Raw genomic sequence first — 26,993 nt, forward strand, 5'->3', positions numbered from 1 at the left:
GAAATTTGACCTGAGGGACAATCTTGTGTCTCTGGACCAGATAACTTGTTTGGTTGGTGCCTCCATGGAGACTGCTTAAGTCAAAACAGGCTTTCTTTGATTGGCCCTCAAGGCACGGGTTAATTAATGGGATTCAAATGAACCATTGGATCGTGTCACAATGCCCTAATGCCAGTGGCACTCTTAGTTAGTTCACACTGACTCTACATGTTCTACATACTAAAGAGTCTCCAGGGCTCTAAAGGAAACTGGAAAAAATTGTGGTCTTATCTGGCACTTGGATAATCTCAAATGTTGAGATTCTTAAACAATGGCATTAGTGGTTTAAACAAAAGTGTTGCACTGAAACCCAGCTTGAAATCTACAAATTGAGTTCCTGTTTACCAGCCAAATAACTCTTTTACTCTTTCCACCAGCCCCACTGAGGAAGCTGAAATGATGGTGGGCAGAAATTCATGCAAGGATGGTGTGGATGCTTGGATTTGTGTGCTCTGAATATTGTTAAAGGCCAGCATTCACTTCTTTTCTAATTTCAGATGCTTTTGGCAAAATATCTTCTTTGATGATCTTTCTTTTAGTGCTTAATAATGCTTCATAATGTCATAATTATCATGAAAAGATTTATGTTGAAATTGATGCACAGATTTTAACACCTCTGCACTTTCTCCTTTATTTTTTTTCCTGTTAATTCTTCAAATGCCCCTATGTGCTACAACCGCTGCTTTGTAACTTTTAAATACACTTATACCTAGGTGAATGGCAGCATTGTCAGTCTCCTTTCATGCCAAGGCACACTAGGGGGACTATTTCCATGCAGTGGAAGAGCACTAGGGCTAAACAACACAGCAGCGATCCCATTCACGAACCTGTAGTTTAGTAATCTGAAAAAAAAATTGTCTAAAAAAATTCCTATGATTCTTTTGGTTAAAAGTTCACTATTATTTTTCTTTGTTTAATAGTATATTAGTTATTGATTATATATATTTAGTTGTTATCATTACTTATTTAACCCTTTTCTGACGGAGTGGAAGAGACAGAGAGCACCCACAGCAGAGATGGTGAATGACTTGGATTATTTTAAAGGGTTTTTTTTTTTACTTTTTTCCTCCCCTTTTTTTTTGCTAAAGCAGTTTCAGACTTTCTAAGAGGAATTTACTTTGGCCGCGCTATTTTTAATGCCGTTTTAATAGGGATCTTTAGGTTGGGTTTTGTTTGTTTGTTTGCTTGCTTGGGCTTTTGTTTGTTTATTTGTTTTGCCCGCAGGGATCGAGCCCGTCCCTCGCCGCGTCCCCTCCGCTCCCGGCCGCGCCGCCGCAGTCCCCACCGATGGCCGACTACAGCTCCCAGGATCCCTCTGGAAGCGCCGGCCGTCCCTCCCTGCCTGCCTCGCTGCCTCCGAGCCCTTGTTGTTTGAAAAGGCTCCGGCGGAGTTTCGGGGGGGAGCGGCGGCGCTCGGGGCGGCGCCGGGCGGAGGCAGGCGGGGCCGGCCGGGACGGCACCGCCGCTCGGCGCCGGGGCAAAGGGGGCTCGGGGGGGGACGCGGCGCCGCGAATTCCAGGGCAAAGCCCTCCCTCAGCGGCCGGCAGGGAGCGGACCCAGCCCCCGGCCACGGCCCCAGCCCCGGAGCCAGACCCCCGCCCCGCCACTCCCCGCGGAGGGGAAGGCGAGGAAGGGAAGGCAGGAGTGCTGCCGATCCCCTCCTCCCGGCGCAGGGGGAGGAGGAAGAAGGGGAAGGAGCGACCCGGGGAGCCGCGGCGGCCGGCGCTGAGCTCGGCGGGCGGGAGGGAGCGAAGCCCCCGCGGCCCTGCCCGGCGGGAGGGTCCCGGCGCGCGGGGGCGGCGCCACGGGCGCGGGGCGGTGGCTGGAGCCTGGATCCTGCCCCGGGACGCCGAAGTTGCGGCGGGGCGGCGGCCGCCCCTGTCGTCTCTCCCGATGTCCGTGTGACTCGGCGGCGGCGAGGAGGAGGAGGAGGAGGAGGCGGCAGGGGGGACCCTCCCGCCTCAGCCCCGCTCGCCGCCCCGCTCCGCTCCGGCGGGCTGTTGTGCGAGAGAGACAGACAGACAGACAGACACACGCACACACACCCCGCGCCCCGTCCCGCCCCTCGCCCCGCAGCCCCGGGAGGCCGGGCCGGGCGCGGTGCTGCCGCCGATCGCGGCTCCCTCGGCCGGGCCGGCCCGGGCGCCGCCGCCGTGTCCGCTGCCTGAGGAAGAGAAGGAGCAGCAGGCGGAGGGAGCGCCCCGGCGGGCAGCGGCGCAGCCATGAGCGGCGGGGAGGTGGTCTGCTCGGGCTGGCTCCGAAAGTCCCCGCCGGAGAAGAAGTTGAAACGCTACGTGAGTGCCCTCTCCCACTCGCGGGCCGCGCTCCCCCTCACTCCCTCCCTTCCTCCCTGCCCCTCTTGTCTCCCGTCGGAGCTCCGCGCTCGCCTCCCGCTCCCGCCGGCCCGGCCCGGCCCGGCCTCCCCGCGCGGTCCCTCCCGGCCGGGCCCGGACGAGCCGCCCTCCCGGCCGCCTCCCCGTTCCAGCCGGGACTTCTGCACGGCACGTCCCGTGCCGCTTCCCCAGCCTTTATTTTCCCTTTTCTTTTAATCCTACGTCTTTTTTTTTTTTTTTCTTTTCATTTTTTTTTTCTTTCTTTTTCTTTTTTTATTTTTCTCCTTAAAGAAGGGGCGCTGAGCGGTCAGATGTTTCAGCCCAGTTTTTATCGCTTTTCCGAGGGAGTCGGGCGAGGGAGGGGGCGGAGTTTTCCCCTCTTCCCTCTGGGTCCGGGCTCGCTGTATATGTATTTTTAAAGGTAAACACTTGCCGTCCCGGGGCTGGTGCCCGATCCCAGGGAGGGCGGGGGGTTCCCCGGCTCCGCGCCGCTCCCGGCGGGATCGCACCCGGAGCTGGTGGCCCGGAGACGGCGGGAACCGGGGATGCCCCGGGAGCGCTCCCGCTGGGGCGGGGGGGAGCCCTGCCCTTGCTCTCCGCACCGGGAAAAAAGAGGAGGGAGTTGTGAGAGTAGCGCCCGTGTCTTTCCCGAAGTTGTTCCCGCTGTTGTTCGGCGGTGGCTGCGCTCGCAGGGGCTGCGGCGGAGCGGACACCGCGCTGCTGGCGAGAAAATGGAGCGCGTTTGCTGAGCGGGCAGATTCCGTGACAGGGCACAGCGGAGCTGCGGGGCCGCCGGGGAGGCTGTCAGGTCACGTAGGAGGGATGGGTGATGCCAGGAGTCATCGCTGCTGGCTGAGCCCTTTCCCACTGGCACCCGGCTTGTTTCGCGGCATCTGTGTATTTGGGACAAAATGTTGGGCCTTTTTTTTTTTTTTCCTCCTTTCTTTCTTTTTTTTTTTTTTTTTTTTCCCAGTGGGGTTTTTTTGTTTGTTTGTTTTTTCCCCCCTTTTTTAAGCAGCGAAGCTTCAGATTTATTTGAGGATCTGTGAATACAGATCTTAACGTGACCGTGTTATTTTTGTCTGTCAGCGATTAGCAGCCTCTTCTCGAAGAACTGTTCTGGGCGGTTTTTTTTTTTTTTAAATGCCAGGAAATTTGCGAAATGAGACTCTATTTAAATTAAAAAATAATATTTGGGGTAGCCCGTTCCCAGTGTCAAAAATCCTGTTCGTGCAAAGGAACGAACATCATGATGGGTCATAGCAGGGTTCTGCTTCCCTGCTGGTTTGGACATGGACTCTATTTTTTGCCACTTGTCCATGTCTGAATGTGTTTTCACAGGATGCCTCTTTACCAATGTGTAGCAATTAAGAGCAGTATTCATGTTTTTAAAAACTTCTAATAAATTCTAAATCCTGTGTAGGTTGCCGTCTGTAAATGGACAGAGTTTACCCTCCTAAATCAATCTCATAAATCAGTCTCTAGATAAGCCAACTTTTTTCTATGTTGCTGCCCCTTCAGTGTATTTATAGCTCCAGTTCTGTACTGGAATTACACCAGAACGTTTGAGGGGAAAACCCTGACTACAGCACTGGTCAAGTGGTTCCCTGTCCTCAAGAGGTAATTCCTTAATTTTCACTTGTAGGAGGGATCTGCTTTTTGAGTAGGCAGAGTATTGGGGCGATAATATGGCAACCTTATGTTAGCGTGATTTGGTCACTGACATTGCATCACCGTGCACTGTAGGCCGTAAGGTCATGAGTTTAAATCTTACATGGCATTTTTGACTCTTTTCTGCTTGTGTAAAAGAAAAGTACCACTTAGAGAAGGACTTAAAGTAAAACTCCTCCTGTTTGTCTGCAGTGCCTGATCTGTTGCCGGCCGAAGGCTGACGCTCCCTTCAAAGACCTAAAAGTGACCTTGACATTACGGTCGCCGTCTTCGAGCAAACAAAAAGTTGACGTACTTAAGACGATGAACTTTAGCTGAGTGCACTGGCTGGAGAGTTGGCTTGTGCTCCCTGTAATTCTACACTTAAGTGAAGGCTCAGCAGAGAGCTGCCTTTTCCAAAGCTATGTTTTATGGTGGTGGTATTTCAAGGGGCTGCACCAGATGAAAAGATGGGAAAGTGATTTCAATAGGAAACTGCTTTCCTGCAACACATACTTTCCATGTGTATATATGGAAATCTATAACTTTGCGCTCTATTAGGTTTTGCATGCAAGTGTTAGGGCAAACCCAGGTTACCATCTGGGAATGGAGATAAAAAGTCTGAAATTGCAGTCAAATATGGTTTAGTTCTTAGGAAGGGTGAAAAGGAGCACTTTGAAGCTAGTACACAGACATATGTTTCACAGGGACTTCAATTTTTAGTTTAAAACAGTTAGACGTGGTATTAAAGCTAGCTTATACTCATTTGGAGGCTAAAAAAAAGAAAAAGCACTCCAACTGACCCTGTCCTGCAGGTGAAATAATCAAATTTCCTTGAGTGTATGCTTTAATGCCATGAATGTTTGTTTCCCCTCTTAGGACTTCTGTTCTCCTGCCTTGTCCATGTGTTTTTGGTATGGAATTAATGTTCTAACAGCCACTGGCACCTGCTGTCAGTTCCCTGGAGCTGGTGTTCATAGCAGTTTGTTTGAGGGAATAGACTGGTCATTTCCAGCAGCAGGTGTCTGAGGAAGGTACAGGTAGCTTTTGGGGCTGGTTGGGGATCCAAGATGTGGATTTAGCTGAGGAGAAGGAAAAGGGTGCTGGGGCTAAATCCTGCACAGCTCTCCACAGCCTATGCTGTGGTTTCACGAGTACATGAAGGAACTTGTTTGTGCAGAGAGATGGAGGACTGCTAAATTTCACAGCTTCTGCCATCTTCTTGTATATTTTTCTTTCTTCCCTTGTTCCATTGCCTTCAGCTTTGCAAATGTTTATGTGTTCACTTTACCTTGCTGTGATAGTTTTTCTGTCCCCTTATTTGTAGAAAATGTAATTGGAAAGCCCCTTTCTCCCCATCTCTCCTTGAAAATGTGATAGTAAACCTTGGCTTCGTGGTTTTCTGCTGCGTTGCAGTTCTGCTGTGCACGTGCCAGTTAAAATAGCTGATGCTTTGTGGTGGCAGCACAGAGGTTTTTTACTGCCATTATGCTAGGAAACCACCAGATATTTAAACACAGCTGTCCTTGGTAAAGCAAGGAAGAAAAGCTTGAGGGAATAGGAATAAGTCTTAAATTCTCTCTTAGAACGTCTGCACTTTTGTCTGGGATAGGCTGGGGCTCAGTAGGACACCTGGATGTGCTTTAAATCAGAATCTTAGCCCGGATGGTCGGTTTATGGAATCAGTTTATAGAAAGTCTACTGGTGTAGTATAATAATTCCCGGTATTCTGAGGGAATCTCATGAGTGCAGATAAATATCTCAAAGTCTGGTGCCAAGAGGTTGATGCCAGACTCTTTTCAGTGGTGCTCAGTGACAGGATGAAGGGGAATGTCCGTAAACTAAAAATGCAAGCAGTTTCACCTTAACATGAGGATGAACTTCTTTACACTGAGGGTGGCAGAGCACTGGAACAGGCTACCCATGGAGGTTGTGGAGTCTCCTTCTCTAGAGACATTCCAAACCCCACCTGGACATGTTCCTGTGTCACCTGCTCCAGGTGACCTTGCCTTGGCAGGGGGTTGGACTGGATGAACTCCAGAGGTCTCTTCCAAACCTGACTGTTCTGGGATTCTAGTATGTCCTACTTAGAAATACATTTTATTGGATAAAAGGTAAAACTCCATCAAAAAGACTCTGTGTAGACTAAACACTTTTTGAGATAAATTGGTTCAGATTTTTCTGTATCTAATAGACTTCCCCGTTCTACTTACAGTTCGTAAGATGATTTTTTTAAGTAATTGAAGAAACCTTAATTTTGATGTAAGTATGCCTAAAAGTCCTGTGGTTATTTGACTATTTTCCTATTGATTGTTCGTTTAGTTATTTAAAAGCAAGGAGTTTAAAAATGAGAAATTGACTTGACCTCCCTAGGATGTAAGAGGCTCTGATGTGAGTTAGACAAGGCTACAGATAGCATCCCCTTACTTTCCAATCTTTTCAGTTGTAGACAGTGACTAAAAAAGTCCCAGATTATTAAGGTAGTTATTGATGTTTAAACTAGAGGCTCAGACAGCACAGGTACAGAAGGGGAGTATTTTGCTGTGGTTTTGTTTGGCAGTTGCTCTTTAGCACTAATCACATAGGTGCATCTTTGTCTTGAGTAATACTTAAACGTGCTAAGATATGTAATGCTGTTAAGAAATGTTATATTCAGCAGAATAGTTGTAAAAGCTGCAGTGCCTGACCAAAGCCCTTTTTCTAGAAGGCACCTGTTTGTGTTAAGCTTTTTGTTTTTTTGTGATCTTTCATCAGCATAGTGGGCAAATTTAAGAAGTTGGTTGGTTCGCAGGAAAAAAAGCCAAATCAAGGTGAGCTTGTCTGACGTAATTCAGTGCTGTCCCCGTGGAACTGGGTCAAGTTAAGTTAACTCAGGACAGATGAGTATAATCAAGTAACATTATGTGACATCTTTTTTATTCTGAACTTGATTGTGCTTGAGTTACTAAAGAAGTTGCTGAAGACCTCGCAGGGGCTGGTGTTCAGGCAGGAAACCTTCCTTCTGGATGGAAGCCTGAGCCTCCCTTTCTTCTGTGCTCTGGTCAGAAAACAGCAGTTTTGAGTTTTGATCCTTTCAAACATGGGTTAGTAAACCCTAAACCATGAAGCTGAGAGCAGGACTAAACACAGTGATTTTGTTGATTATAGGAGGAATCTGCATTGTTTTGTGTGCCAACTAAAGATGCTGATACAATCTTGGGTATGACTTTAGGACTGTAGCTACATCCTGGGCTTGCTGTTGGGGTGCAAGGCTCACTTGAAGAACATGGAACTCATCATACAAGTATTTGTCATCTTTGGCAGGCCATCAGCAGCTCAGGTTGACTTTGCTGCCAAAGCTGCAGCACTCTTAGTGCCTGACCTGTGGTGCATGCTCTGAATTAACTCCCAGAGGATGGTTGCAGAGGGTAAGAGCAGGCACCAGTATATAAAACAAATTAAGAAGCCTAATGTATGCATAGTAAGATTATTTTCTTCTAGTTATTTTAATTTTTATGTAGTTTACCATACTATTAATTTAAGCATCTCTCAGCTTAGGGGCTCAGATGGTACCTGAACCACTTGAATGCTTTTGTTGCTTGCTGTAGACAGGAAAATTGGAGACCTGATTTCCAGAAATTGTCCTGTTCCTCTTGAAGTGCAGGTGAACTACTGAACATACGAAATAAGCCAGATATTCTAAATATATTAAATGCTGTGAAGTTTTTTTCCTAACAGCTGTGAAATAATAACTCTTAATTTGAGAACACAGCAGCTGAGAAATGAAGGGAGACTCAAAAATCTGACTTTCCGTGATATTGAAGATGGGTCTCAGTTGGGTGTATAGCAACTTATGGAGGCCTTTTCACTACTGCTTCTGTGTTTTGATAAGTCTGTTAATAAGACTTGGTGCAGCTAATCACAGGGGATTACAGTTCAATGAGAAACTAACAGGGAGCAGGGAGAGGAAGTGGGAAAACCAATCAGTGTCTGCCACTTTCTTGATGCTGCATCGTGGCCGCTCCTCCATGTAAGCACAGAGTCTTGCAGCATTGAAATTAAGTAAAACTAACATATGTACTAAGCAGAGGAAATAATGGAATACCATGAATTGAATTTCTAGGTATACACAGATGAGCTTGTTTTGCATGCTTTTTAGTCACTCATCAGCCCAAAGCAGCTGTGTGAAATGTCAGTTGGATAGATTGAGAAAAGAGTGTTTTATTGGACAGTTTATCTTAAAAAAGTATAGACCTTGACTGTCAAAATGAGCATCAATTCTGGAAACCTTTGGTTTTTTTTTTAACCTGGAGCAGGTAACTCTTTCAGCTGAGAGAGATTTCTTGGTAGTCAACAGTCCCTTATTTAGAGAGAGAAGAAAGTGACAAACAGAATTGTTTCTAGTGTCCTTTTCTCTCCCCCTTTAAGTTTTAAAAATCTTGGAACAATGGTTTGGTCATTTCTGAGGCATGTTTTATTGTTTTTCTTTTTTGACGTAACTTTTGGGATCACATTATTAGAATCAAATGCTCTCTTCTACAGACATTTAGAAAACATTTACTACCCATTAAATTTTAGTGATAGCTCTGATAGAAGTGTTGGCAAAAATGTGAAAGAAACATCAATGATTCAAAATGTAGTAAATTTAAGGAAGAGGATAAACTCGTGGAATGTAGATGACTCTGGCTTGGGTATCTTAGACTTCTTTTGTCCTTCTCTCACCTTTTCCTAGTCTAAAAGCAGATGCCACTGGACTATATTGGGTGAAATATTTTCCGAAATCAAGAAGGGGATTACAACTGATGAGGTGCAAGTTTTGTTTTAATGTAGAGCTGAGATTCACCTCCTTATTTTTTCATTCCCGCTTTTGCAGTTTTGCAGTGACAGACTTCTTGAGAACTTTTCAAAATTGCCTTAATGTTTTCAGTGCTTCAGTGAGTAATCATTTTATTGCCAATAGAAGCAAGTAGAACTGTTGCAATTTCATTGCAGTATTTCATTAGGAGGGCCAAACCTTATGTCTTGCAAATTACTTGAGCAAGGCAGGCCAAAAGATCACACAGAAAGGGATAATCTTGTCAAGGCAGGTAAGTTTTGTGTACAGGTGAATATTGTAGTGCAGTGTAATTTGCTGCTGTTTTAGGGACTCTAATGTGAATCCAGGTTCTTATATGTACAAATATATATTAACTCTAGTACTGTGTATTCCTTTCTTTTTTCCTTTCTTTTTTGTTTTTCGGAAGGATGAAGGGAGGATTCTGCCATCTCCCAATTGCAATAAAATACTGTTTATTTTCAATTCCCTCTTTATCAGTTCTTGATTAGGCTTTTACATTGGCTCTTTTATGAATTGTCTGGCTTGTTTGCTTTAGGAAAAGTGTTCATAGTTGCACAAATATTGTTCAGTGCAATATGCTAGTTGTCTTTGTGGACTTTTTTAAAGAAAAAAGAAAAGCACCCCTGGCTTCCAATAATAGGTTACGTAGTATGTTTTTTGTACTTGCATTTGCTTCCAGCTGTTGACAAAGGTTTTGTTTCTCATGATGAACTTTTGAAGCTCTTTGAAACATGCCACAGTGCTTTTAGTTGTAAAAGGTGCTCTTATGTTTGTAGTATCTGACTGTCTCCTCAGCAGTATCCAGCGGGTAAATGTTTACAAGGTAACTTTCTGTGAGATTAAAGAGACTGAATTAGCTGTTGAACTGTAACCATCTTTTTCTTGGGGTGTTTTTGTTTTTTAACTGAGGAGAATGAATATATCTAATTGCTTTTTATGCCCCAAAATTACAACTTTGTGATTAAACTCCCTGAGGTTATGGTGACACATTTTTCTTCCTTTTTTTTTTTATTGGTAAATGGCAGTTATTTGGGGTAAATGGCAAATGGGGTATTTGGAGTTGTCTCTCTTGGAACTGGTGGCATAGCAACTTGTCATTAAAAACGTCGGCCAGCTAGGTCCATATGGCTTGTGTGTTATTATATGTAATATCTGTGCATAATACAGATAATTCTGTTTAAAAGCATACCTGGAGAAAGAGGTGATACTTCAGCTAGGAAGCTATGCCAAGATCCAACCTCTCCAGACAGCAGAGTTTAGGCCCCGCATCAAGAAGTGAATTAAATGAAAAGCTTTTGCTCCTTTTTATTTTGTACAGCAATTTCTTGGCAGCCTGATTTAAGAACAACTACGCTTTTTCAGGAGCTGTGCTTGTTCTTTTGTCTGAGAATTTCTAGGAAGCCAGAAGAAAGCTTTTCCCTCTCTGTGTTTTTTAAAAGGAGGTAATTTTTGCCTTCCGCCACAGGCTGGCTGGCTCAGATGAGCAAGCTTGATGGCTGTACCTGGTGGCTGGGGATGGTGGCCAGAAAATGTGATAACCTTGCCTAGCAGGAAAAAAGCAACCTCGTTCCTTTGCCTGTTCCCCACACGCGTTTTCCAGCCAGCTCGCTGGTGACATGTGGGTTGTTCTGCTGCTTTAGGAGTGGAGACAATGCCTGATAAACCCTTCATGGCAGTGGAGATAGTGGCTGTCACAAAGTAAATCTGCTTCCCCACCCACTTCCCAGCACAGCCAGCCTTGGGGCAGGGTGATGGCAGATGTGCTCCCTCCTTCCTCCCGGGTAAGCCTGTCTCCACCCCGGGAGGAATGCCATGGGTTTCAGTGGAGCAGGCCAGCAGGCTCCTCTCGCTGGGGCTACAGCCACCACCAGGCTCTTCAGTATTTCTGCCTCAAAGGGAAAGGGGGGGGAAAGAAAAACAACACAAAATTAGACTTTGGTTTCTTTTTCTACGTTGTCTGGGGTTCGGGATTTAAAAGCCAAATAAACTCTCCGTAGGTGTTTATTGCTGACAGTAGGAGTTCACTGGATTAGATTTGGGGTATGGAATGAGAATTCAGGAAGCTCTTCAAACACAGTTAGTACCCCTGCCTTCAAATAGACCTTTGATGGAATCCACACATAAGAATTACAGTGCTTTTGGAAGGGTTATTAAAAGGGTAAATACACAAATGATATCAGATGAAAAATGGATTTTGAGTTTCAAATTGGAGTGATACCCATTTCTTTAAAAAAAAAAAAAAGGCAGTTCTGAAAATTATGTGTCAGTTTGTCATTTTCCCTTTGTATGAAGAATAAGTGCACTGAGTCACGTAATGTGTTAGACAAATGTTCACATTCACACTTAATGCATGTTTCTGTTACAGTTTTCTGACGTTCGTGTTTCCCTGCAAAATCTTAAGCAAGATCAGATGTAGTGGAAAAGCTGCACCTGGTTTTGGGATGGTGCAGAGAGAATTGCTGCTTTATAAGGAATGCTTTTTGAAACCAGTCCTAAGTCCATATACAGAATTTAACAAACAGTTATGGTTTTAAAAAATGTGTATACATATCTGTGATCCTTAAAAATAGGGTAAAAGACTGCCAGCAAGTGTGTCCCTTTGCAGCAAACATTGAAAAGTAAGAAAGTTATTAGGAAAGAGATGGTGGGGATAATTTATTTGATTCTTCTAGTGGTTATTCTAAGGATTGGTATGTGTTTGTTTCATCAATAAACAACCAAGAAAGAGGATGTCAGCGTAATATATGAACTTGATGTGAATTGACAATTTGTCCTTGCATTGTTTAATTAAAAAAAAAAATAAAAAATGGGGGCAGGGAGAGAGAGGGGAGTGTTTGGAGTGTAGTTTGAAACAGAAGAGGCTGGTGTTTTCCAGGACAAATGAGGCAGTGGAATGCTCTGCCATGTGGTATCCACACTGGGAATGCAGGAGATTCTTGGGAGGCTTGGAGACAGTCCCCCGTCTGTAAACATGAACTCTTGGAGGTCTGGGCTGTGATAAGAGGAAACTTCTAAAATGTCATGTTGTAACTGATTCCTTTGGTTCACTTGTGCGATCCAGTCTTTTCCTGGTTCTGCTGATGTGCAGGAAGTGTCAGAGGTAGGCTGTGAGTGTGATGCCATCTGACAGTCCCGCTTTCCTAGAAAGTGGTGATCTGTATGAACTTAATTTGAGATGTAAGCCACAAACTGACAAAAACTTATCGCTTTTAAATCTATTACTTGCTACATAATTCTATGATTTCTTTTGGTGCTCTTCATTAAAGAAATGGTTTTTTCTTTCAGTTACTTGTTACACTGGGTGATGTTCTCATGGTGGTATTAGATAAACACGTTGTTTACAAAATCCTTCCCTGTTGCTAAGGGAGATAACTTCAATAGGTCCAAGAGTAGGGATGTCAATAAGTGTATCTTCCTGAATCTTGCATGTCCCGTGCCTTTCCATTCACTGTTTGTATGCAATTATTGCTGAGATTATTTGCATCATGCTGTGTAAGTTTTGCAGTCTAATGGCTTGTTAGTCAGTGTGAAATAATGCCCTCAAAGCTCAAAGCTGAGGTCATGTCACGCTCTTAGTTATGACCTATCTAATGCAGTTGTCTGTGTGCACCAATGAAGTTAAATTGCAGAAGCTTCTCAGCAGTGTGAGAAATAACTGAAATGACTCTTCACTACCAGAGGTCTGTCAGCAGAGAGTACACACTTGTATTCACTCAGGAGTCAGTCATTACTAAAATAAAACCTGGTTTTTCTTTTCTGGAGTTTTGGAGTGGGGAAGGGAGAAATGGGGCAGGGGGAAGATCTGTACTGAAGAGTAGCATACAAATGACTCATTAGTTTAAATTGGGAAACTTAACCCTGATTTCATCCCCGGGTAATTTTGTCCTAGGCCAAGTAACTTCAGAGGTCTTTTTGCTATGTGTGTACTTCAGTGCTAAGTTAATTCACAGTCCTTTGAATTTTTCCTTGATCTGATGGCTGTGTCAGTCTGTGAATCTCTGCAGCTCCAAGGTGAAAAAAAAAAAAAAAAAGGCAGGAATTTATTGTCTGATTTATAAAGAGAATGACAGGAAGATCTTTACTGATAATATAATGGAGGCACCACTATCATTACATAAATTTGAGAGCGTTCTTTGGTGGGGTTTTCTTACAGTACAGCCATAACTCACTGTGATACAAATCTGCTTGTTTGCTGTTTTAGCCTTGGAATAAGCATGTTATTAATGAGGATTATTGCTGCAATTTTGGAAACTTTAAGCTTCTGCTGGGATCTAACAAACTGTGGATGGGAGGTGCAAAGCCATGAGCAGCACTGCTGAGATTGCTTCCAACGACTGCTGGGAAGGCAGTGCTATTCCCATCGGGGTGCTTCTCCTGACTTCTGCTTACGGGAAAAGGTTTTTCTATCAGTCTCTGCAACCAGCATTGGACAGAGCTGGAGACTGTTGCCACTTCCCTTAGCTGGCTGGAGAATGAGCTCTTCGATCATTTGCTTCAGGTAGTTGTTGTTTAAAGGGAAGGCATATGGAATGCTCTTCTGAAATCTTAGTCTGCTTAAATAAGGTAAGGAATAAGGAAGGCTGTGATCTGTCCTTTCCAACTGGGAGACTGAGCTGGACAGATGTTTCTTACTCAGTGTTGAGGAGGAAAGTCCCTGGCTAGGGGCTCTAGAATGAGGGTTAAAAGGTGAAGGAATGCTGTGGGGCCTCCTGCTGCAATGATGGCTTCAGCCCTGCACGAGTGGGACTGAAAATACAAAACTTGTGTCTCTTCATCCTTTCCTCCTCCTCCTCGTCCTTCTTCCTCTCATTGCAGCTACTTCGTGTTTATTTTCCTACTTTTAAATTGCATAATTTAGTCCTTCCTGTCACATCCTAATGTCTGAATCATAGGTAGCTCTTCCTGCCTGCAGTAAACAAACATTTTACTCCTGGCTCCTTTCCAAACATTGAGATTGTGTTTATGAAGGTGGAGGGGGTCCCTCTGGCAGTGTGCTTGGGAAGCTAATTCACTTGAGTACAGGTTGGGTAAGCTGCTTACTGCATGCTTCTGTGGCCAGCTGATTTCCTTGTCTTTCCAATCTTTCAAACTGGTGGAGCTGCTGGGCTGCTCAGGCCGAGCAGGTGAATGGTAGCAGATGATAAAAGCAGAGCATAAACAGTGGGCTGTGATCTTCTGCACTTAATAACAGTAGCAAGTAGATTGCCTCAAGCCTTGCTGCTGTTGGTGGTGCCCCTTGGCTTTCTCACACCTTGCATGTAGGTACGGTGCTGAGGTACATGGTGTGGGTCATCTAAGCAGTCACTTGGGAGAAACACTGCCTGGTCTAACTCTCAGACTTTGCTCATTTTTTGGATTCCTTCACTGCAAGACAAGAAGATAACACAGGATACTTTGGAGCATGTGTCAGCCTCCATCAGCCTGCTGCATATCTTAGACCACACTGGTAAAAGCTGCAGAACAGGAGTGTGTCTTCCTCTCTTTTCATGTTATTACTCTTCTTTCTTAGCTTTGAAAATCTTTTATTTTTCAATTGACTGTGACCCCAGAAGAATGCAGAGAAGACAAAGCTAACACCCATGCAGGCTCCCCACCTCTCCTGTTGCATTTGCACTCTCTTTACTGATTACTGTCCTTTATGAAGGAAATTCATCTTGAATCATCACACACCAGCCTCACAATGTGTTGAGCACTACAGCTTCTGCACTGCATGTGGAACTGTTAAATGGACTTCACTTGGTAACTGGAGACAGCCGAGGAAGATCCAGCTCTACACTTGTACCTTCCTTCCCATCTGTGCCTCCTCACTTCCCTCTCTGGTTCTTATCACTAAGGTGCAAGAAGGTGAGAACAAGTTAAATATGTTTTGGATAGATTAGATGAGGTAAGGATACCCTGAATATTATGCTGACTTAATTGTGCTTTCTTGTGAAAGATAGAGGTTGCCTTTTTCTTAAGTTACAACTTACCCTGACTTTTCTGACAGTGTTGTGTATAGCATGGGAAGCATATTCTCTATGCAGATGATCTAAAAAAACCTACCAGAACCATTTTGCAGGTTGTGCCAATAAGACAAAGCAACGGAATGTTACTCTAGCCTAGTTTAGTACCAGTTTCAGAAACGACAATTAAAGCAAAAGAGCCCTGCTATTATATGCCGTAGGAATGCCTGATGTTCCAGTTTGTTCTGGTTGAGGCTGCACATGCACAGGGACATGGGGCTTTCCCTTGTGCCATTTTTTTCTCATCCAGTCACTAAATGAATGGATGAAGTTCCTCAGAAAGGTAAGTTTGAGAAACTCGTGGACCTGAGAGCTTGTTTTAGTTGTGCTTGCGCTGGATACCCTTTTTGCCATCATTGCCTACTTGCACTGTTTGTCTGTGTGTAATGAAAGAAATTACATTTTATTTCACAATAGTGGGAGGAGTTATTTTTCCTATGGTTGGGGTTGAAATGAGTTTTCTGTATGTGGAGTATGAAAGTAATTTTCTTTGGGGTGCAATTTGGGTAATGTACCATTGTACATACTAGGGAAAGAAAGCACTGTGATAGAAGACAGCATACTTTTAATAATATATTCCAGTCTATAATCATGGCAATCTCTTTCATAACAATACTGTACCATGTGGAAACAATTACATGAAAATATTTTTATCTGTTTGCTACATGCGTTTTGGAATTCTTGAAGCTTTATAGTACATATTCAAATAATGGCATGTTCAATAATGTAGAAAATACTTATGTGTCCTTTCTACGCCATGTGGTGAAAGTTGTGCTGAATCAGAAGCAAAAATGTAAGGGCTGGGTCCTGTAATTATGGTATTATAGGGCCTGTCTACTATTGTCTTTTAAGCTTGTAATATAGAGTGTTTTGGTTAGAATGAAGATAACACTGACCGAAGTACAATGAAAGCCAATTTTGCAGTCACTTGCATTACTTTGTCTTGTAATGTTCCACAGTGCTATTTTATCAGTTCTAGTCAATAAACATCACAGTGGTGTGCAAATCTTTCCATTGGAATTTGAGGTTATTAAATTATACTCTTGCAATGAATTTCAGTGATTGCATTGTTGTCATTCATCTGAGGCGATGACAATCTTGCCTTCTCAGAGGATGTTGGGCTTTTTATTTATTTAAGAAGACATGAGTAGTATTAAAGTGAAATCTGATGGAGTGCTGTATGATTTTTAGCAACTTGTTAAGCAGCACTTCTGAGTAGCTTGTGGAATTTCAGTAAGTCTCATTGTAAAGTGCAAATATTTCTCCAGGCAATTGAACTATGCAGCCTTAAGTTGCTATTAAACATCTCTATAGTATTAGGAAAAAAATCATGCTAAGCTTCATACCAAAACTCGTGACTGTGGACAGGTGTAAGCCAAGAAAATGGTTGAGTCTAAAGTAGAAACATGCTTTCCCACGAAATAAAATCCAGGGATGTAGCCACTGTAATTGTGCAATAAATTATCATAAATGTGATGTCATTGTCTCTGCAACTTTCTGAAGGGGTAGTCTGATTTTGAAATCAACCAAGTAGTGAATAACAAGCCTCTGAATTGGCCGAGACAACAGCAGACAAGTCTGCATCATTTGGGGAAAGCAGTCATCTCCTTAGTGAATTAAACTATTTCAAAATAGAACTTGTTGACTCAATGTGTTAATCTTGGCTTTTCATGAAGAAGTGCAGCATCCAACACTAATGAATTATTTTTTTTTATAACAGATCCCTAAACTTCAGGCTACACAGCTAAAAAGAGACTGATTGGAGGAGAGTTCTTTGAGGCTATTAAATGTAACTCTTCTGAACTGCAGTTTTTCTCTGGTAGCATTCAAACATTCTTATTCACCTGTAGAAAAAGGTCCCCAGATGCAGATGGGATTGCAGGACTGACCTTTTGATTTACGAGGACAATTTCACAAGGGTGAAATTACCCAAGAGTGTATCATGAAGATTAGACAGAACCCAGCAAACCTTTAAGATTTCAATGGCGTAATTCAAAAAGTTTGTTTGGGATAATTATTGTATGTGATAACAAGGACATGTTGCATGAACTGTAGCTCTGTCAGTCATGTGTTACTGTAACTTAAAAGATGAAAGAGTTCTCCAAGTTGGTTATGGGTCTTGGTTAAAAATTAAGTATTGTTAAGGAAATTATTTGAAAGAACAAGTTGAAATTCAATTGAGTGTGGTAAAATTTACCTCAATGTCCAAATAAGGATATATTCTAAATGTAATAAAGCGCAGTTTATGTTTTTCAGTGATTACCAGAACCTCTTGGTATATGTACACATTGTAATTAAAGCAGTTCAAACAGCTTGGAAATTAGTGGTGTGTCAACAAAATATATCTCTGTGCCTTCCTAGTAAGAAGTAGGAAAATCTTCACAAAATCTCCGTTCCTCTGTCCTTCACGTAAAAACATGAGTAAATGAATAAGTCTTGCGGTGTGCCCAGAAGATTATCTGTGAGGGGCCAGCTAGAGCAGAATTCAGAGCCAAGAGCCTTCCCACAACGTGAAGCTTTGGCTTTAACCTGGCTCAGTCTTTCCTCATGACTTTTGCAGATGCCTGCAGAGGCCTACAGGTGACCTTTTCCAAGCTGATACTCATTCATTCTATTTTTTTTTCCCTTTTCACCTTTATTCACATCGGAAGCAATCAAAAACTCCTTGCTTGAACTCTTATATTTAGCCTTGTGACATAATGCCCTGCTACTCTTGGAAATAAATTCATGTCTTTCCTAAAAGGTCGTAGTCTTTTATTTTCTTTTTTCACTTTTCCTTTTGGTCTCACTTTCCCTTGAAGATGTGCAGCTTCTGTGTCAGCTTGTATCTGTTCATCTTTGCTTTGCTTTGCCATTGATCTGGCTGTGGATGGCTCCTCACGCTCATTTTATGTAAACTTTGCATCAATGGCACGCAATCTCTCTGCTCCTTTAGGAGCCTTTTCTCAGACTTGTCTTCTTGTATACTACTGCCACTAATGTTTTGCTACCAAATTAAGTGTATTTTCTGTGTTCTTGGAAGTTGTCTTTGCAGCTGACATCTCCGTTCCTTTAACATATGCCCAACATTTTCCTGACGTTTAAGTCTCTTTGCCACTAGATTTGCCCATTCCAGGAACTTGTAGATGGCCTTGCCCACATTCACCATTGGCTGGACACATAGGCATTTTCCAGAGACAACTGTAGCTAGTGTCATTTTGTTTATATATATATATATTTTTTATTATTTTTTTTTAATTTATATATATATTTTTTTTTTTTGGTGTGTGTCAGGCTTGTTAATCATATTCCTGGAATCATTAAGGTTGACAAACACCTCTGAGGTCATTGAGTTCAGCCATTAAACAAGTACTGCCATGTCCACCACTAAACCATGTCCCTAAGGATCACATCTGTATGGGTTTTGAACTCTTCCAGGAATGGCGATTCTGTCGCTTCCCTGGGCAGTCTTTTCCAGCCCTTGATCACTCTTTCCATAATGCAGTTTTTTCTGAAATCAAATCTGAACCTCTCCTGGCACTGCTTGGGACCATTTCCTCTTCTGCTATTTTTTGTTAATTTGTGGAAGAGTCCAACCTTTCCTCACTACAGCCTCAGTTCAGGGAGTTGTAGAGGGGGATAAAGTCCTCCCTGAGCCTCCTCCTTTTCTCCAGGCTACAGAGCTCCAGCTCTTTCAGCTGCTCTTCGCAGGACTTGTACTCCAGACCCTTTCCCTAACTCCATTGCCCTTCTCTGGACGCGCTCCAGAATCTCAATGTCTTTCTTTTATTGAGGGGCCCAAACCACAGGATTCGAGGTGTGGCCTCATCAATGCTGAGTACAGGGGGACAATCCCTGCCCTGCTCCTGCTGGCCACGCTATTGCTGATCCAGCCCAGGATGCCACTGGCCTTCTTGGCCACCTGGGCACAGCTGGCTCATGTTCAATTGCTGTTGACCAGCACTCCCAGGTCCTCTGGGCAGTTTTCCAGCCAGTGCCCCAGCCTGTGTTGCTGCCTGGGGCTGTCGCAGCCCAAGGGCAGGACCCAGCACTTGGCCTTGTTGAACCTCACACAATTGGCCTCATCCCATTGATCCAGCCTGTCCAAATCCCTCTGCAGAGCCTTCCTGCCCTCCAGCAGAGCAACATTCCCAACCAGTTTGGTGTCATCTGTGAACTTACTGAAGGTGCACTTGAATCCCTCATCCAGATCATTGATAAAGACATTAATCAGGACTGGCCTGTATATCTCTAAATGCCGCAACTGTTTTTTCTTCATAGATTCATAAAATGCAGTCTCCTTGAAGGTTGTATTTAAAGCCATTCATAACTGCACTGTATCTCTATAGAGACTTATATATTATTATTTTTCCTGCCTGCTCTAGCAGGTTTATCTCTGATTTTAAACTCTGCATTAATTTTGGGATTAAGTGTTAAAACTATTTTCTGAACTATTAGAACTAGAGGGTGTTTTTTTCATTCTGTTCTCAATCAAGGTTGATTTCTTCTATTATGCGTACAAAGGGTTTGGGAGGTTATTCTATTCACTTGTGTATTTTTGTGAAATGCTCTTATGTCTATGCCAAGGGAAGGAACTACATAAAAATTTTTCAGTAGACTTCATGGTGTAAAACATCTCTTTCTGTGTTTGGAAAGCATGTAGCAGGCTTTTCATGTAATTGCTCTTTTTTAGTCTAATCTGGCCAGATTAAGAGATTCCTTTGTAGTTTCGGCTTTGGCCGTATGGAGATCCATGAAGGCCAAAATGGCTTGAATTTGTGCATAGGAACAGTTGACAGAAGAGAGACTGGTGAGCACGGGAATTATCTCTGCTCTTTTGGGAGCACTGCCAAGATAAACTGCTGTCCTCTGTATCAGCTGCAAAATTTCTTAGTGGTCATCCTTCAGTAAAGCCCCAAATAGAGTGCATGGTTCGAATTCCACTGAGATGTAAAAGCAAACACAAATATGAAAGCTGACCCCTGAAGGAATGCAATTTTAACTATAAAGCCAAATTTTCTTTCATTTGATGATCTCACTGCTCTAATAATAAAATAATTAGGTTTTTTTAAATTTTATTTTTAATGTAACGAAACCTGAAGGCAATGGAATTCGCAACATGCATTCCCTCATCTGAATGGGGTAGAAAGCTTTGGAGTCTTCAGGGGCTTTGACAGCATCAGTCGTGTCTTCCCTGGACTGTGGCTCTATCAGGTACTCCCAGACTGTGTCAGGCAAGTCTGAAGCGATTTGGAGCTGGAAGATACATTTACAGTGGTGACATGGCCACTGGGACTGCTACTTTCTATTTTCACAAGTCTTTGAGAAATTCTCTAAGAATGATGTGTGACAAAGCAGAATTAATTACTGTGCACAGGAGATAAGCCCTGTATCCTATGTGCCACCCCTTCCAACTCAGAATATTCCATGATTTGGTGATGTAATCCTAGACTGGTGCTGTCCAAGAGGAAATACTTGCATGAGCCCCCTCACCAGGATCCTGCACACAGTGACACAGATCAAGGCACCCAGGGCTGCTGCTGGTTGAGCTAAAACTGACCAGGCTGCATGTTCTGAGTTTTGCAATGGCCCTGATAGGGGCAAAAAGATAAAGCTGTCTGCATATCGATGGGAAAGCAAATTGGAAGCGGTCCAGACCTGTTTGTGCACTCTCCAATTGCTCTGCTGCATCAATCTGTGCAAAGTATTCCTGGAAGGGGAGTCTGGGGCGGGGGGGGGGTGGAGAAGGTGATGACTTGTTATTTTCTGATCTTGCGAACCTGCAGTGTTCTTAATGGGAATAACTGGAAATGAAGAGGCTACTCAGGTGTAATGAGGTTTAACTAATGTAACCAATGTTTCAACTTGTTCTACTGCATGTTTGCTCTAAGGCTTGTTTACGTATTGTATAAGCCAAACTCGCCTGTCTTGTTGGGTGAGTGTGGTAAAGTCTGCAGAGCTACGTGAACGCACTGTAATATCTTACATAGCATTAGCAAAATATGCCCCTGTGCTATGACACACTAATGGCACATGGAATCTCTGTGCTTTTCAGACACACCTCAGAGTGATGATACCAGTTTTTGGCAGATTGTGGGAAATCAGGCCCACTCAAAAAATACCGTAATATCAGCCTTTTGTATTAAAAAAAAGAAATCAAGGGACCCGAGTTCCTGACAGAGGCAAATGGGAGTTGCAGATTTTTGTACTGGTGGTCTTCTGGATTGTTCTGAAATGTAGTGAAAATGTGTTGATGGACAGTTTGTATCAAGTGATGGGACTTATTGTTCTCTTTTTTAAACCCCTTTCCCAAGTTCACTGCCTTATTGGTCTTCTGGTGACCTTTTGGAGTTCATCACAAGAATATTTTTGGTATTTCATGTAATATAGCTACTATGAACAGCTTCTTTCACTGAAAAGGTCTAGTGTAATAAGAATATGGTAGTCATTGTGCACAGCATTTCCAGTGCTAAGGAAAATTTTCTTTTCCTCTTGGACTAAGTTTCATGAGTTAATACGAAGCAAAATCTAGGAAAGAATTTTTCAAGTGAGCCAGTTAATCAGAGCTGCTGTAAGTTGATCGCTATTGTGCTGAACAGAGAAAACATGAAATGAGTCTGGTTGTGAACCGAGTTCTGCAGCTGATATATTTCTTGCTAGTTTTGTTTATGAGAACGTCTTCAGCTATAGAGTCAGGTCTGTTGTAAAAATCTGGGGCTTTGATGACTAGAATTGCTTTTTGTTGTTCCTTTTGAACAATAGCATGTAATATTTGTTTGTCTCTAAGGATCTGAAGTTTCTTATAAGGGTTGACGTTTCCCTCAAGAGAGTTGTTCAGAATTGTTATCTAGATAAATTGAAGTATTTAATTATAATCCATTGATTTATTGACCTTTGATAGAAAAATGTTTTGATAAAATAGAAATATTTGATTAGTATTTCTGTCACGGTAAAAATGAAATATTTTAATTTTAACATGAGAGCAATAATAAAATTTAATCAGAAAACTAAAAATACATCTTGACTGAAGCAATACATTTCCAGATTGTTCTTCTGCTCTCCCCACTCTCCCAAAAGGCTGAAAGTAAATGTAGCTTCATAATCTTTGATTTTCCTGACTTCTCCTATTTTGATAGCCTTCCAATAGTTTGCTTGGGATGGATTGTTCAGGGTTTCTTAGGGTAACTTAAAGTGGAGATAGTGAGCGTATATTTATGTACAGTTTACCATGTGGCTTGTGTCTCAATATTTCTGAGTAGTTATCTGACCTCCATAATCTGTGTTACAGGAAGAAGGTTTGTGCAAAATGCTGGTTTTATAACTGGAGAGGCCATGACCCATAGGGATTTTTATCTGGAAATAGTAGCTAGAAGGGAACGTTCCCTCATTTGAAACTTCTCAGTAGTTTGGGGTTTTTTTTTTGGTGTGGGTTTGTTTTTTGGTGGGGTGGTTTTTTTTTTCTTTATTTGAATTTTCAGTCCAATTATTCTGCGTGCCATGTAAGAAACTGCTGTTTTCAGACTACAGCGATGTCAGCCCAGTGTGTGGGTACCATAGGGATGAAAATCTGACTTTCCCTGGGACTCAGAGGTGCTGGTGGAGCCAGCGAGGGGCGTGGAGCACTGTGAAGGTGTTAGACTTTACAGTTCTGTATTGCACTGTCTGACATGCCTGTGTGTTGAGAAACCTACAGGCAGAAGCTCAGCCTTGAAGTAAAGGGAATTTTAAACCTACTCTGGAGTAGAATAGGTCTATCTATTAAACTGGAGACAGCAGAGGAATTCCTTGCTGCTCTTATTGCCTTAAACTGAGAGGATGCAGAGAAGAATTGAGTAATGTGGGCTGCACTCACTGTGGGTGATTGGATGGCCTTGGATATTTACATTTGACTTATTATAGTATAGTCATTCTTCTTCGTCTTCTAAAATTAGCAGAGCGCAGCACAATTATAATACTTTCATGCTTCGGGATAAGCTTTGCATTTCATTAGTTCATTGGTTCTTATTTATGCCATGTCAGTTCAGGAGGAAAAATGTTAAACTGGAATAACTTGTTCTGAAAGTTCAGTACAAGTGTGTGCTTTCTTCATCTCGAGTTTTGAATCTCCCACCTCTTCTGTTAATGTGAGAGCCTGCCTGCCTGTCCTCTCTGCTGAGTTGTAGACATCACCGCGGAGCAGCATCAAAGCGGTTTATTTGCTTTCAAATGCATGCATGCATTTGATGAGAAGTTTTTAGTTGACACCCCACTAAATCCTCCTTTTTTTTTTTTTTTTTTTTTTCTCCTCCCCCACGCAAATATTTTTAGGACAAGATCTACTGGTAAAAATAGCAACAAGGTAGAGGCACCTTGCTTTAGCTTGATTACGTTTCTCCTTAGAGACGTGTTTGTGCCTGTCTGTGGGTGGCCTTTGTCACCTGGAGGGCACCGTGCTGTGAGTGGCCACTCACTGAAAATTCTCTCTCCTGCAGCGGCAGTGGTTTCTAACTGTTTGGGGAAGAATTTTGGTCAGAAATGTGAGGGCAGCTTTTCTTCTCCCCACTCAGCCCTGTTGGGTGTAGGGCTGGAGGCTGCTGGCTGCACGTCTCTCCCCTGCTGTGGGGCTCTGCCTTACTCCATGCGCAGCTTTCCAAGGAGTCCACCAAGTGTGTCTGACTGTCCCCAGGGAACCCTCAGAAGTTCCTGCCCCTCTGCCTTGGGCTGGCACTGCTGCTTTGCTTGTGCGCCGTGCGGGGTTTCTCCCGCCTGGGCTGGACGCTGGTGGGAACGGAGATGCCCGTGTTCCAGGCTGTTGTGTTTATCTTCCTCGAGCGCCGCTTTAAAGTGATCTGGCAAGGAACTCGCTCTCTTTAAAGATCACAGCCTTGCAGTATTTTTCTGGGTACTTTGAAAGGCAAAAGAGCGCTGGGCTGGGTTCTTGGGCAGATGGCTGGATGTGGCCCCGGGGCCTCGTGCACTGCTGGAACGCCGTGCTAACGAAGCCGCCAGACAAAACCAGAAGGATGGGGCAGTGACATCTCCCTTCCTCCTGTGCCTTGGTGCACAGGCTGGAGTGGGAGGTGAAACACCCGCCCTTAGACCACTCTGCGGGGTGCGGCCACCTGCTTCATCCCGGTGTCTTTCCTCGTGGTTGATGTTAATGGAAATGGCCTTTTTTCACCCTGCATTTTTCTTGCTCGCCGGCTTCTCCGTGACCTTGCAGTGAAGTCATAAAAGCTTGAGTCTTTGCTATCGCAGCCCTTGCCATAGCAACATGCGTCATAGCCGAATAATTATTTATTTAATGGGTTCAATTATGAAAACTGAGAAAGGCACTCACAAAACTGGATCAGGTAGGGGGGAAAAAAAAACTCACTAGTTTTAAAGTAAAAACAAGAAACAGCAACAATTTCATGATGCCTGGGACAGGAATAAGTTAAGTACTGCAGCCTTGGTTTTAACTACTTTACTTTCTTCTATGTCTGCCTGTTCTTCCTATTTAATTGTTTTTTCTTGTCCACTTTGGAAAAAACATGCTGCTTCAGCTGCTTCAGTGTTTTCCCCCCACCCCTGTTTTCAAACCTATAAATACACTTCCTTTGTCGTGTTGTTCCTTAAAAGCTTCACTTCCAGATAGCTTTGCTATTTAAAATCTTCCATCTTTCATGCTATCGTTTAAAAAATAATTAGGAAGCCTGAAATCAAGTGCTCTTTTTCAGTCTTTAAATTTCAGATTGTCTACAGCTTTCACTCCGTATGTTCAGAAATCAGTGTTTCTATTGACAAGCCTTTTCAGAAAGAACCGTCTCCAGGAATAAAATTTAAAATATTTAAGAACATACAGACACTAGCTCATTCGTAGGTATTTTGAATAACAATGACTACTATGCTCTGGAGGATTTCCTCATTTCTTCTTATCAGTATATACACCAAAAGTTACGCTCTCTGCAGCACCTGGTGGACTGATCTCTAATTAGTAGTTGTTCTTTTTCCTTCAGTCATGAGGCAAGAATGAAATGAGACAAATAGCTTTATTGATTCCATTTCAAACTTACTGACATGTTGTGAATCTTCCAACTTGAATTGATAGAGGACTCAGTAGTCATAGCAGAAAAATACCTGGACCCCTGGCAGAGATGCCCTTTCCTTGTCTCTGCTCTCAGTCTGCACTGGAGTCTTGAGTGAGAGTGGGAGCAAGTGGAGTGTGACTATCAGAGCAGGTTTTGGCAGTTCGGGATTTTATAGATGATTCTTGCCACAAATACACTGAAGGCGTCTTGCAAAATATGACTTGGTGACAGAGCAATGAATTGTTAATCCAGGTTGGGGCTAGAATTTCAGATTTGTGAACTTTTGGCGTGGAGAGAAGGGTGGAGTTTTCGAAAGAAATTCATTTGTTGGATCATGATGTTAAATGCAAAGACTTTTGACTGAATAGCTCAAAAAATAACTTGGAACAACTTTTCTGTTGAAGTTACTGCTGGAGTCAGAAGCCATCATTAGTATTTAATCTTTACCCTGCATTGAATCCAATTCCTGCTCAGGCCTGATGCATGGAAGCAGAATTTCATTTTTTTGTTGTGTGTGTTTGTTATTGCTGGGATTTTTCTTGGGGTTTTTTTTGTTTGTTTGTTTGGGGTTTTTTCAGTGCTGAAAAGTGAAACTTTACATGTTGACCTGTTCGCTTGCTGGCTGACTTAAATCCTCTTTTGGTAGTCTCTTACTCGCTGTGTAGGGAAAGGAGACATCCACTCCCCTGCTGCCTGCAAGGAGCTTTGCGGCACATAATCTTTGTTATTTTCCTTTGAAAACTACTTTTTTTGTATTTTAGTCTACAGATGTGATGCAAGACTGTGTACAGGACTCACAGGCTGGTAACAGGATGTTGGGAGAAAAGTCTTGCCTTAATAGTTACGTTGTGGTTGTATCTTCTCGACTGCCCACAAAAGCCCGCATTTTGGAATTGCAGTGTGGGAGTGCCTTGGACTTGAGACCTAATTTGTGGCATTGCTCTTCACAAGAGGAATCAGCAAAACCCTTTTGGGTTAAAAACGGGAAAGAAATAAGTTAAAATAAAAAAAAAAAAGCAGACTGTGGGGTGGTAAGTTCTCACTGGTCCAAATGCTGTGTGAATGACAGATGTATTTTTTAACCTGTGGATGCAAACCACCCGAGGGCAAATAAATGCATCTGCCCCCTGGGCTACAACAGCAGAGCCTCAGAAGTATGGTTCTGGAGCTTTGTGAGGTTCACAGACTTGGTGGTGGTCCAGCAAAGCATACTTTTATACTGCTAATTAATCTTTACCCCGCACTGAATCCAGGCATAAGTTTAATATTCACAATATTACTTTTTAAGTTTCTCTAGACCTTCAAAGAAGAAGCCATACCACGTTAAAAGTACTAATGCAAAGGTATGCAGAAGTGTGTACAAACTTGTAATGTATCTCTCTCTGCAGCTGTTTTGACTTAAACTGTCTTTCTTAGTCAGGCTTCCAAAATTTGGAGGAAACTTGGAGTGGAAAATTTTCAATTAAAAATAGAAGGAGAGCTCCCATTTAAAACCATGACTCTATATTGTCAATTTGGATAACCAATATCTGGGGTTGTCCTCAGCCTGTTGTGATACTGTTGCCTGAGGAACTTGGGTCATCTTGTTGGTGTCTGGCGTGTGTGGTGTCCAGCAGATGCTTCCCTGTTCGGGTGAACTTAGTAGGGATCAAAAACTTGTTGTTTAGGTGAAGGGCAGCCTTTGCACTTGGAAAGGCAGGTGAAGTTCTGAGACTGTCCTTTCCTCCTAAGCTACTGCCCTCTTTTCTGGGTCAGAGTGGTCCTTCTACACATGGGGCAGCGCCCAGAGTTTGTAGTTGCTGGGGGGAATGTGTGTGTTTGATGTTTCCGTCTGCAGCAGAAAGGTGGCACATCCACAGTGGAGCTCTGCAGCCTCCCTGAGTGACTGTCCTGGTTTAACCTCAGCTGGCAACTGTGTAGCAGTTACTTGGGAAGACACAACATCCCTCCTTCTTTCTTCTTCCCTCCCCTTTATAGGTTGAGCATGGCCTGGAACATGCATCCCTTTGGCCAGTCAGCGTCAGCTGTGTTCCCTCCCAGCTCCTTGTGCATCCCCACCCCACTCACTGGTGAGCTGGGGGGAGGCAGAAAAAGCCTTGGCTCTGTGGTAGCCCTGTCAGCAATA

At 43.2% G+C, this 26,993-nt stretch overlaps 1 protein-coding gene across 3 annotated transcripts in view; it reads left to right on the forward strand.

Moving 5' to 3' along the window:
- The first annotated feature begins 1,862 nt into the window (after positions 1-1,862).
- The window catches only part of GAB1 (GRB2 associated binding protein 1), a 95,737-nt gene continuing 70,606 nt past the window's right edge, over positions 1,863-26,993 (forward strand). The window contains exon 1 of one of the 3 annotated variants that reach the window (XM_066186451.1): positions 1,863-2,333. In XM_066186451.1, coding sequence (XP_066042548.1) covers positions 2,262-2,333 — 72 coding nt within the window. In that variant the 5' untranslated portion in view covers positions 1,863-2,261. Of the gene's footprint in view, positions 2,334-17,356; positions 17,421-26,993 lie in introns of those variants that run through there. The other 2 variants (XM_066186455.1, XM_066186454.1) reach the window with 2 other exon arrangements.

Source organism: Chamaea fasciata, unplaced genomic scaffold (genome assembly GCF_029207755.1).
Source record: "Chamaea fasciata isolate MVZ Bird 193981 ecotype frontalis unplaced genomic scaffold, bChaFas1.0.hap1 SCAF_6, whole genome shotgun sequence".
NCBI lineage: Eukaryota > Metazoa > Chordata > Aves > Passeriformes > Sylviidae > Chamaea > Chamaea fasciata.